The sequence below is a fragment of the Lampetra fluviatilis genome, chromosome 37, assembly GCF_964198595.1.
Source record: "Lampetra fluviatilis chromosome 37, kcLamFluv1.1, whole genome shotgun sequence".
Taxonomy (NCBI): domain Eukaryota; kingdom Metazoa; phylum Chordata; class Hyperoartia; order Petromyzontiformes; family Petromyzontidae; genus Lampetra; species Lampetra fluviatilis.
In genome coordinates, this window is record NC_136311.1 from 10,185,596 (window position 1) to 10,198,439 (window position 12,844).

A 12,844-nucleotide genomic window follows, 5' to 3' on the forward strand; every position below is an offset into this window, starting at 1 on the left:
CCGAAACGTCGTGATTTTTTTTATTTTACTTTTATTAAGTTTAAAGTTTTTTTTACCTACGTGACTTTACCGAAAAAAAACCCTAAGAATATGAATCCTTGCAGTCACGAAACCTTCAAATCTAGAATTAATGAAACAATTGTTTTACAAAAAATATATAATTGATATTGACTCGTGTTTTTCTAATTGACGGCCAAATAAAACGTAGCGTTTACGCCGCTTGCATTTTCTCATCAACCATTTGTTTTGAGGGTGCTCGTGGTTTTCGAAATTAAATTACTAACAGACAAAGATCCCCCGTATAGCCTCAACAGACTGTAGGTGCAAGTGCTGTTAGCGAGTAGCACCGATCAAGGCCGGAACGGAGGGGGTGGGTGGCCAGCATCACGCCCGACCGCCTTCGTCTCCCCGGTGGCGATGTTTAGACACCACACCAGGTTACACATTTGAGGACGAGTCGACCTAGGGGAGGCCCAGGACCGGCTCATGTAATCGTAACTGGTGTTGGCCGTGAGCGGGAATCGAACTCGGGGTCGCTGGCTTCGTAGTCCCCGTACAATCACACAGACTCTGTGCGTGGCACGTCACACACGGGCAGAGCAGATCACCAAAATGCATTGACGCGTCAGAAAAATTACTGACAATGTATCGAGTGGTGGCGGGGGGGGTGGGGACGTTCAAATAAATAATTCACCCAGGGAGAGGGGAACACGGATCATGCCTGGAGTGGCGCATAGAAATAGCATCCGTCTGTACCCCCCCCTCCCTCTCCCCAATGCACACCTCCGATGAGCACGGTAGGCTACGTCATCGTGCAAACGTCGGTGTCGTCATCGTGCGAACGTCGGTGTGGTCATCTTGCGAACGTCGGTGTGGTCATCGTGCAAACGTCGGTGTCGTCATCTACAAACGTCGGTGTCGTCATCTACAAACGTCGGTGTGGTCATTGTGCAAACGTCGGTGTCGTCATCTACAAACGTCGGTGTCGTCATCGTGCAAACGTCGGTGTGGTCATCGTGCAAACGTCGGTGTCGTCATCTACAAACGTCGGTGTGGTCATCGTGCAAACGTCGGTGTCGTCATCGTGCAAACATCGGTGTGGTCATCGTGCAAACGTCGGTGTCGTCATCGTGCAAACATCGGTGTGGTCATCGTGCAAACGTCGGTGTCGTCATCGTGCAAACGTCGGTGTCGTCATCGTGCAAACGTCGGTGTGGTCATCGTGCAAACGTCGGTGTCGTCATCGTGCAAACATCGGTGTGGTCATCGTGCAAACGTCGGTGTGGTCATTGTGCAAACGTCGGTGTCGTCATCTACAAACGTCGGTGTGGTCATCGTGCAAACGTCGGTGTCGTCATCGTGCAAACATCGGTGTGGTCATCGTGCAAACGTCGGTGTCGTCATCGTGCAAACATCGGTGTCGTCATTGTGCAAACGTCGGTGTCGTCATCGTGCAAACGTCGGTGTCGTCATCGTGCAAACGTCGGTGTCGTCATTTACAAACGTCGGTGTCGTCATCGTGCAAACGTCGGTGTCGTCATTTACAAACGTCGGTGTCGTCATCGTGCAAACGTCGGTGTCGTCATTTACAAACGTCGGTGTCGTCATCAACTCCTCCGCCGTACAAATGAAGACGGGCGAAAACGTCACAAGGCAAAGCACGCACGCAACACAACCACATTTTGCACAAACGTTTATTAAACAAGCAGCCCATTCAATTTGTACACTCCAATGCAATTTCACGAATCAAGTCCCAACATTTAACCACTATATATTTTTTAAGTTATTAAAAAAAAAATGATCGGTGGTTAACAAACTGTTTTTTGTAACTCCAAAGTAGTTTTTTTTTTTTTTACAAAAAAAATATTAAAACCGTGCAGATATCCTTTCCCAGGTAAAACAACGCAAACGATTAACCGGGGGGAGGGGGGGATGGGACAGGACAAAGAGGTGAACAGCATTTCAGTTGTGCAGGACTCATCGACGCCTACACGGTAATTGCCAGTGGTGACCAATCTCGCAGTGTGCGCCTTCGACTGCTGAAGAAGCAGTCGTGCCCGACTCGTACGAGGATGCCAAATAAAAATAAATAAAACGGCAGATGTTGTTGCCGGGTCGCCGTTGCTCGCCGCTCGATGCACGACAACGACGACGACGATTCTAAAAGTCTGAACTTTAACAGGTCCACCGAGAGAGCCGTGCAGCGGACGGCACCTTTGTTGAACATCGACAAAGAAACATGTACCCCGTCGCGCAGTACGGGGGGCCACAAAAAGGTCGTCAGGATTTTGTCCCTACAAAAAAAATGAAATAATTACCGCGGGTTGACGTTCACCAGAGCGAAGATTACGACAAAAATTATAAACGAGTCGAAATATGGACGTGTGAAATTAAATAATCGTTTGATCATACGTCACTATGCTGGTCAGTGGAGGCTGGTAAAGTATGGACGGCCCAGTACGTGCACAGATAAACTCTCGCCACCGACGCCGAGTTATGGCTGGGAATTAAATCGAGGTCCTCGGGGTTTATATAGCGCAGTGCGCTAACCACTCAGCCACCACTCCCACCACGTGAAATGAGAGCCGGGGCAATTGAAGCTGCACAGTATCTCCTGAACAAAAAAACACACGGCCACATAGCATTTCACAAAACCCCCCCCCAAAAAAAAAGATACCCACGATATCCGCTTCCCAATTTCTTTATAGCCATAAGTTAATCGTGGTTGTGTTCATCACGCTGGTGGTCATGACTGCATTTAAATACTTCTCTTCTTCTAAAATGTAAATACGTTATTCTTTCGTTGAACCAGCCACACGTATATATTTTTGTTTAAAACGTTGATATACCAAATTTACATATTTTCAGACCTAAGAAGAGCGGATGACTAAAAACCGTGTACGCGCATAGTCTCCTACGACGCGTGGTTTAACACGTGCCCAAGATACGCGCGTAGATCTTGGTGCGACACCGGGTTGAGGAGCGGCCAGCCCTGCTCGCAACACCATGGGCCGGTTCCGGTTTTAATCCGTGAGCTCCCGAAATGAACGATTCTACATTTCGGACCCGGCAACCACATTTGAAAACTGTGATCTCCCTCGGGCGGGGGAGGTTACAAGGACATCAACAACAAAAAAAAGACTCAATATTCCAGTGCTCGGCAATAAGATACACACGTGAACATGACGGTTATATACACACACACACAAAGAACACGTGATTTTGTTTTAACACTTTCTCAAAGTAACATTATTTTCAAGCAATATAATACAGAGATCAAAATATAATAAGTGGCTATATTAGGCACAGTTTCTCTTGCATCAATCCTCAAATCGGTTTAACAATCGATGCAATGTCCCTTTTAAAGTTGTAAAAATGTTAACGTTTGTACAAAAATCGACGTTCATAAGAGTGCCGCAAAAAAAAAACAAGAGAAACAAGGCTTTAATGACCAACACAGGTCAGGCGACATTTTAGAGTGAACTCGCTAAATTGTAGCAGTCATTAAAAATATCAGTGCGGCGTAGCAATCAACAACAACAAAAAATAGTGGCTTCAGTTTGAACACGTACTCATCGGGTCCAGGTTCGTGCCTCGACTGAATGACCGAAACGGATGGGTCGCCGCTGCGATGCTGCCCTCTTTGCTGGCGATGGAAACATTCTGCGCATTTGTCACAAAATATTTTATCGGATGAAAAGCACCGCTGGGCAGCGCGTGACTTGCGGCCATCGTCTGCGCGAAGCATCACAGTCCAAATTTGAGAAATTGCTTGCAAATTATGAAATTGGGGGGTGGGTGGGGGGGGGACAAAAACAGCAACATTGCAGACTAATGCTGATTTGACTGCTGTGCAGAGCACACTGTGCTAGACCATAGCAGGGCACGGAACCGGTGGAGATGATGCGAGGCGCGCTTTGGGAGTTGGACGATGCTTTCGAGCAAGCGCCCCGTTACATTACGCAAACCCTTACACACCATGAAGGGAAATCGGTGGCGAGTTGCACGTTGGTGAACCGTAACTTTCATCCAACATTCGCAAGAATGGTTACCAATGGTTCCACGAACGAGGTGTGACGTTACAAAAGGCAATCGAAGTTTTGATGCCATTTTGCGAGGGCGTGAATCTGAACCGGACGACGACAAAGTCAGTAGACGTCGAAGCAAAACAAAGTTACATTGTTGCTCAAGAGGAGGTGCCCGTGGCATTGCTGTAACGACTCTCCTGAACGTACAGGAAGAGAAACGCTGCACGCGGGGTATCCCTCGATTTACGAAACGCTGGGGTTTGTTTAACGAAATGTCGCGTTAATGTACAACTTGAACGAATCCCTGACACGTTTTCGATGAATTTTGAATCGAATCTCCGGGTTAAATGAAATGTCAATACGTCAAGTCCGCGCAGTGACATCGTCAAGTGAGAAGCCACAGCCGGAAAGCTGACATCGTCACGGTGTCACGTGCAGTGGCAACGGTGACGCCCCCAGAACGCCGCCGCCGCCTTGCCAGTCATCCCAACACGCGGCAGGATCTTTTGGAGAGTTCGCAGAAAAGGTCAATTATACTGGTCAACAAAAAAAAACCTTTTTTTCTGGCCTGGACTTTTGCAGCTGTTTTAGACTAATTTCAGGGTGCTGATTCCAAATCTGATCTCAGATTTGCTCCATCACATCTCATTTTTATGCTATCGGCATATCCCATTTTCATTGATTTTACCCGAAATTAACTCTGTCACTTATGATTGCAAGTTGTTGCGAGTCAGTGACTACTTTAGTGTTAAAATATGGTGCTGTATTTTTAGGATAGTGTGTTTATAATATCATTTTATGTAGATATCCACATTTATTTAATATTTTTCCTCTGCAGTTTTTATTGAAAATGCAATATTTGATATCTCAAAAACCTGATGTGATAGACAAAAACTGATGCCAGTATTGGAATCAGCACGCCAAAATTACCTTAAAACCGTTGGAATAACTTATGGCAGAACAACTGTGTTGACCAGTGTTATTAGGAGATTTCGACTTAACGTTTTTTTTTTAAGAACACATTCCCATTCACGAAATCGAGGGATACCTGCACATGAGAGGCCACGCGGTGGAAGCATCTCAATCGAGCTGCGAATTAGAAAACTAAATAACAATCCAGACACGGCTAGGCCCCATGCCTTTGGTATTGCCAATGCACAACAACTCGTTTATTTGTAGCCATAACATTTCAACAGTGGAGCATGTTTAACAGTTAACAAGCTACAAATAAATTAGAAAAAAAATAATTTTGCTGCGATCTCAAAATCACAATAAAATCGACGGCCTGTTTTGCACACGCAGTATTTGGTAACATTCGTTTTACAAAGCACAATTTTGTTTTTTATATTTAATTAAAAAATTTCCTCACTTACCAAAGTTAACAATTCGTATCGCATTGGGAACGCAGTCGACAGAATAAACTGCACCCAGTATTCTTTCCCCAAGCCAGAACAACAAAACTTTGCCGAGGTATGGGAGTGGACACATTTGCTTACATTCCACGTGGTGCGCGTGCCTACGTTAAGCTCCATAATATTCCGATGTGTTTTAGTAATTTTGTGCCGCACGTTGTTTCGGAATGATTTCGAAACAACGTGCGGAACAGCGCGCGGTAAAAACCTGAAAACACAGCCGTACATACTGACTGCGAAAAAACCTCGGCAGTTGTACGACTTCTTCTTCCGTGCGGCTGCTGATGTAGAAGCAGAGCAAACGACGACAATTTCGCATTCAGGTGGTCAAGCCCAGACAAAGACCGCATCAGGAGCAGCGGGGTAGTGTATCGACGCGATGATGTCTCCCATCGTATGTGTTGACCGGGACACGGCGTGGATATAAGCTGTACGGTCTTTGTTCTAGATGACCCACAGTCGCACACCGACTGGAGAGTTTTTTTTTATTTTCTGTTTGTGCATCGGGTATCCGCATGTGCCATGATTTGTGCAGTGGATGCGGTTTAGAGTGGAACACGAGCAGCTTCGTGGAAGATCAAACCCAGGGGATCATCTGCGCTGGGCCTTTCACAACAAGGTGTTTTGTGAGTTTCTGTACGAGTAAACCTCTGTCCAATGGAGAGCGCATTTACACACGGTCGGACAGGATCAGGAATCTCGAAGTCAAGTGCAACTTGTACATTGTAATGGCATGTTAGGTTAACGTCATCGTCAAGTGGCTCACAGATTAAATTTAGAGAATAGGAGGCCATCAACAATGAACACAATTAATGTACAAATATTTTTTCCAGTTTGACTTCTGCAATCATAGGGCATTTTCTAGTGTTTTGAAGTAAGTTCATTTCCAACGCTCACCACAGAAGTTACGGTGACCAAAACCCATAGTAGTTTTATATTTGTGAAAGAGAATAAGTGAAAACAAAAAGTGAAATACGGATCAAAATCATCGCCGGTCATTAGCGCGCGCGCACAATTCACACCCCGGCACGAGTTGAATCGTGGCGACACTTCTAAATTATTTACAAATATAAAAGTACAGCAATCAAGTAAGTGAGGACAAGTGCCCCAAGGACATACAGTAGAACCCCTCTTAACGACCACCCCCCCTGTTAACGACGGGCCTCCGTAGAGCCCAACGTGTTCGCTTACTGTCCATTCACTTGCTAACGACAGCTGTCGTAGGTACAGTAAATATGAATTAATGCATCGATTAACAATGTTTTCTTTTGATATTACATGTTCATAATGTTTCGATTTAATTTCTTGCTGTGGATTTCACACCCGATGATGATTGCTTGTGTTGCAGTCGAAACGTCGTGAGAATTTTTATTGTTTTATATTTATATTATTTTATTATTTCCCTTCTACGTGACTTTACCGAAAGAACCAAGAAAATGTTCATAATGTTGTTAGTATCTTTCTGTAGTAATATCCATTGTTTAATTATATTATTCTAAAGTACGTTTATTGGGTGAAGAATTGTACCTTTCAATGCTATCGGAACGAATTAAGCCTTTGGGCGTGTATTTCCTATACTCGCTTAACGACACAAATCACTTGACTACCGGTTTCGTGGAACCCATCACCGTCGTTAAGAGGGGTTTCAACTGCATCCTCTCTTCGTGGTACCCACCACCAAGAGGAGGTTGTGAACGTGGCGACGGCGTTACGACAGCCACCGCGCGTGGCCGGCATCCACCAGCATCTTGTTGATCATCTGAGACTGGGAGGCGGAAGAGAAAACGTGAAAACGGTAACGTAGGTAAATGACGGGCCGCTCGTCAAGATGAGATCAAGATTCCAGCCGGCCGTGGACACGGAGCTTTGTTTGGTGACAGGAAATTGGAAGCAGATGTCCGCTACATGTCTCTCCACGTTGAAAGCAAAAACTATTTTAAGTCCCATCAACCTATCGGCTTTTCAGACCAATATTATTCGGAAGCATTTGTTAGCTTCAGCAAACTCTGGATTGCTTTTGAGCTTCTGGGTCTCATCGGCAGACTAAAACAAATGCTGCCCCGATGACCACAATTTTTTTATTTTATTTTACACGGTAAGGCCCACTGAGCTACGTAGCCGAACTGGCCACAAATGGCTTATCACGTAGAAATGTATCGCAGTCAAATCCTCGAAAGGCATGTCGATTCTAAAATGTGGAGGGAAAAACCGGAGGACCCAGGAGAAAAGTCCACGCGACCACGGGGAGAGAGACGCAAACTCCAAATATACAGGCATCAGGTTCGGGATCGAACCCACGATTCTCCTGTATACCAGGCAAGGTAGTTCACATCTCCGAGCCACCGTGGCACCCCCAGATGTTGGTGACAAAGAGCACCCCCCCTCCTACGGTAAAATCTATACACGTTAGGTCTACAGCCAGAAATTTGCTTAACCCGAGACAAATTACTGCATTATTTGGAAATAAGGTTCACATGAGGTTTCTTATACTATGTAATCTACAAATGCAATTGCAAAGTAGGCACACATAATAACGCATCCATTATTCAGTTGAATTCATTTCTGATGCCCACAACACCTGCATCGAAGCATGGAAGGAAATAGATTATCTACGATTTATACAAATTTGGTAATGTACAAAAAAAAACAACATTTTTTTTCGTGTCCTAAACAAAATCACTTTGTAAAAATTAGATTAACACAGATTCTTGAAAGCGAATCGGATTTTTTGTATTATCATTACTTATTCGCTGCGGGGAAGTTTGCATTCAAAACTACCTTTGCGGGGGGGAGGGGGGGGGCTGCCTATCGATCAGCAACCCTGGAAATGGAACGAGACGTCCCATCCATCTCGGGGGGTGGGAATTTTTTTCCCCTCCAGGCGAAATATTTGACGAAACAAAAATCCTCCGCGACACTCACCCGTCCATCCTTGATCAGCCACAGGTTGACGAAGGGCATCTGTGACACCGTGTCGAACTGCGTCACCTGCGGCAACGCGAGAGCGGTCGGCACAGCAGAATCGGAATATTTATTTACACCGGAGGAATCCGATGAGCGATACAAACTTTTTCACAGTTTAAGAAGAGGTTTTACCCTTTCTGGCAATACAAGTTGAATATGAATCCCTGCAGTCACGAAAGCTTTAAATCAAAATAAAAAAAATACAAGTTGTGTTAAGATGTTAAAACACAAAACTGAACAGTTTGCAAGGAATCATGTCGCTGCATTAAATCACACAAACTTGTGGTGAACATGCAAACAAAATACATGCATTGTCTTTGAAACTGGTTGGTCCACACCACTTTCTTTAGAGCCTCGTCTCAAACAGTGTTAGACCAGAGGACGCCAAAAGGCGGACAGCACAGAGACAACGATAGTGCATTGTTGGACATGATTGCTTGCAAAAGGTTCAGTTTGGCGTTTTTAAATCAGTTAATTCACGGCTCAGCGCAATCAATTTACGAATGCGCTAAAAAAAGCCAATGAGAAAAATATTTCGAGGTAACAAAAAAAATAACGCGCGCACGCACAAACCTTCATCGACACCACCTTAACATAACACAAAAAAACACTGCAAGCATGAAAAAAAATAAGAATAGGTTTTACCCTTTCTGGCAAGAAAACAGGTGTTTAAATGTTCAAACACCTGTGTGTTTTATTGCCAGAAAGGATAAAACCTATTCTTATATTTTCATACTGGCAAAGGTCCCCCATGGTTATAAACGCCTACCCCCCTCCACCACCGCCGCCGCCATAACAACATGGGGTCTTTGACAGCCTACGCAGCAAATGGGTTCATCAAGACGCAGCTGCTGAGCAACCATAGCAAAGTCATCACGGTCCTGGCAACTTGGAAAGCCAAGCCAACGCGCCGACGATTATCTTGAAAATGGTTGAGGAGCGAGACGGAGAAGTGTGTTGCGCAGCCTAGACACTAAAGAGTCTCGTAATCATAAGAACAATACGGCGCATCGGTCCCCCGCCCCCCCCCCCCCCCGTCATGCGCTGCGTGTCACGCAACATCACCGTACTGCGCGTATACTGCGCACGCCTCTTGCTTGAGAGGAGATTTCTAGATGTATTGTGTGAACACGGAAAGTTGACTTCCAAAAAGGATGTCGACTGGCATCGGACCACGAATGGAAACGACTGCCGCCCAAATGCTTATTTGAGGTAGGGTGATATTTTCACAAATTGCCGTTAATAAATGTGATGAAATTAAAAGGGACTGGATTCCACCACAGAGTAATGTGAAATTGACACCACTGATTAGGGGGGGGGGCACCGACGAGTTCGGGTAGGAGCGCTGCCGTTTGAACACGGAGGTTTTCATCCAAGCTTTCGCGAAACATGTGCCGAACCCATCTCCTTCACGAGCTAGGAGACAAAATCTTCCAAGGTGACCGCCCCGCCTGCCCCGACCGCCCCCCACCCCCCCCCCCAACTGTTAAATTTTGTTAACGAAATTTGCGATCAAATGTTGGTTAAGCGGGGGTTATTTTTATTGTCGTCACTGATGACCACGAGTGCAGGAAAATAATTTAACCGTAACTACTGCCCGCCAGCGACCAAAGCGTGACCGAGACAACATTAACAGTTCCGAATGAAGACGCAGACTACAATCATTAAGTGATGTTATTAGAGACAGAAATTAACCGAGGAAGACCACGCCACGTTGGTCACCTCGCGTGATACGAATAGCAAGAGATTTAACCGAGGTCACCGATTGGCTGACCTGATCACATCGGGAGGGGAAATTGTGCACCATGCACGCCATCGCTTAAAAACCGAGTGGACAAAGTGTTTGACTGCTCCAGTCCACTAGACTAGAGAAAGAATTACCAAATGGAATCCATAGACTGAGACTCGACTAAAATCCAACAGGTGCTCATCGATTAGACTAACCGACCGATCAAAATAAAACATGCCGACCGCGTTGACACACCGATGGCGTCGTTCAGCCTATGTGACCCTTTGTGTACACGTGACCCTTTGTGTACGTGACCCCTTGACAATCGTTTTGGCAAGAGACGATCGCCCGCCCACGTGCCCTCTCGCGCCACACAGACCAGCGAACCCCCCCCCCCGCCCCCACCTCCGCGATGAGGTGAGCGCCCAGCGTCAGCTTGTTCACAGCCAACAGCGCCTCCTCCGAGTAGCACGTGTCATCTGCAGCCGCGGGGAACACAGTGCAGAGCTTGCGTGTCACAGCCTGCTCTCGAGGAAACAGTCATCTCTTACAGTCATCCCTCGATTGTCTGAGGTTATGGTGGAGGGGCGGGGCTGGGAAGGAGCGGGGAATGGCCCGGATAAAACAACAACAACAAAAGTGAGGGGAGAACCCGTAATGATTGTTAACCCATGTACCAAGTGGTTGAAGAACGTCTCAAAGTCAACCGCTTCGCTTGCCTTTGCAGACACGTGGGCAATGAGTCACTGACACCTCAACCAGTGAGGAGTAGACAATAATCAGAATCAGAATATGTATTTATACTGGACGAATCCGATGAGCTATAAAGCTCTTTTTCACAGATGTCCAGTCGGGACACGGGGTAAGAACGTTACTACAACAAACAGTACAAAAGCACGATCGGAAGCAAAGTACAAGAATGGTAAACAAATCACCCCAACACACGCAAATACAACAATAAACCATCCTCATCCTACCCAGGTATTACATTTTTTTTAATGCAACCTGGCCACAAATGATAGCTCAAAGTGGCCTTATCATTTCGACATTCATAGCAGCTAAATAATCTAAATAGTCTAAACGCAGCCAGTGCTGCCTGTAAAATCGATTTTTTTTTTCCACAAGCAAAGTTAATTTGCAACCCACTTAAAATTGAAAGTTGACTAATAATGATGCAAGTAATTTATCCCAATCAGTTGGTGTTTTTTTTCACATGGAAGCATCCTACATCGAGATGTTTTTGGCAATTCTCTCTGTTACGAGTATAATGCTTTGACATGCGGTAACAGGCCAAATCAGGACGTGCATTGTCTAGGCATTTCTTAATCATGTCACAAGACGTTACACGTATAGACGGAAATTATCAAACGTTTGAGACACCGATTAGTTATGGTTGTCAACGGATTAAAGAAAATATATATATAATTTTCCTGCATTTCAGAAAGTAATTGAACATGGTTACCTTGTGTTAAGTCTATAAGTGGTGACCTTCAATACCTGTGATGTGAAAAACTGCTGGCAGCAGACAACTTACCAGGCGGAGGAGCGATATTCGCAAAAAACACAAGTGATGCTTGAAAAGGCAACGTCAGAAAATCAGTCCTGTAAAGATAAGAACACACACACAGTGTCACTTTCAGCCTCTTCTAAAGGGTGCCACGGTGACGAGATGTTAACTACCTTGCCTGGTATACAGGAGTGCGTGGGTTCAATCCCAACCCTGACACCTATATATTTTGAGTTTGCACGTTCTCCCCGTGGTCGCGTGGATTTTTCTCCGGGCCCTCCCGGTTTATTTCCCTCTACGTTCAGAATCGATGTGCGTTGAGAGTATTTGTCCGTGTTAAATTTCCATGAGATGAGCCATTTCGTTTGTGGCCAGGTATCGCTTCTGAACAGCTGTATAAGCTTAGGGAGCCTGACCTGGTGAAATAAAAAGTTTAGTAAATTTTTACTTTTTCGTTCTCAAGCGCTGTGGGCACGCTCCCGCGTCGTTACCGTGGTTTTCGGCGGCGAATTTACCAAACTTTAGAGCGCGCCTGCCCCCCCCCCCCCCCCCGCGCTTATCGTCGAAGGATCTCCTGTGGTGTGAACCGGGGGCAGCCGTTCGGCCCAAATCGTGAAAGCCCCGCCACGCTCCGTAGGAGCGAAGCGCGCGGCCCCCACCCCCTCCCCCACCCCCCCCTTCCACGAGCATGGGTCACCTGAGCTGCCGCAGGTCGGAGGCGAGTATCTTGTAGTACCCTCCGTAGTCGAGGCACCTCACCTCCACCTCGTTGCTCCCCGGGTCGTACTCCACGATCTGTGCTCGATACCAGTGGCTCTCCAAGAGCGCGGCGCACACAGTGTTGGCTGTGGAACGACAATGAAGACGACGCACGGCAGCACGGTCAAGACAACTCGCAGGAATGACGGGACGTTGAATCTTACACGTGGTTAAGCACGTTAATTGATCTAACCAAAGGAAGTCTTCCAGCCCCAAGCAGGTGGGTTACTTTTATTCTGGTCGTAACACCAACTCATCTCCCATCGCACCCCCCCCCCACCGCCTTTATATATAAATTATCATCCCATTCAGAAGATTCCCACAAATACCCCCTAACTCCTAATCAATCCCTTACGCCAGTGGTTCTTAACTTGGGCCGCACGCACCCCCTGGGGGTGCAAGATGCCCTTTCGGGGAACCAAAGGGGTGCAAGGCTGCAATAAAG

The 12,844-nt window shown here is 46.1% G+C and overlaps 1 protein-coding gene across 1 annotated transcript in view; it reads right to left on the minus strand.

Moving 5' to 3' along the window:
* Positions 1–1,676: 1,676 nt before the first annotated feature.
* Positions 1,677–12,844, minus strand: part of LOC144945462 (uncharacterized) — a 40,986-nt gene continuing 29,818 nt past the window's right edge. Inside the window, exons 7-11 of the mRNA XM_078873979.1 lie at positions 12,338–12,485; positions 11,668–11,735; positions 10,539–10,612; positions 8,363–8,428; positions 1,677–7,205 (exon numbers count right to left, since the gene is read on the minus strand). Of these exons, the coding sequence (XP_078730105.1) occupies positions 7,149–7,205; positions 8,363–8,428; positions 10,539–10,612; positions 11,668–11,735; positions 12,338–12,485 (413 nt within the window). The 3' untranslated portion in view covers positions 1,677–7,148. The remainder of the gene's footprint in view (positions 7,206–8,362; positions 8,429–10,538; positions 10,613–11,667; positions 11,736–12,337; positions 12,486–12,844) is intronic.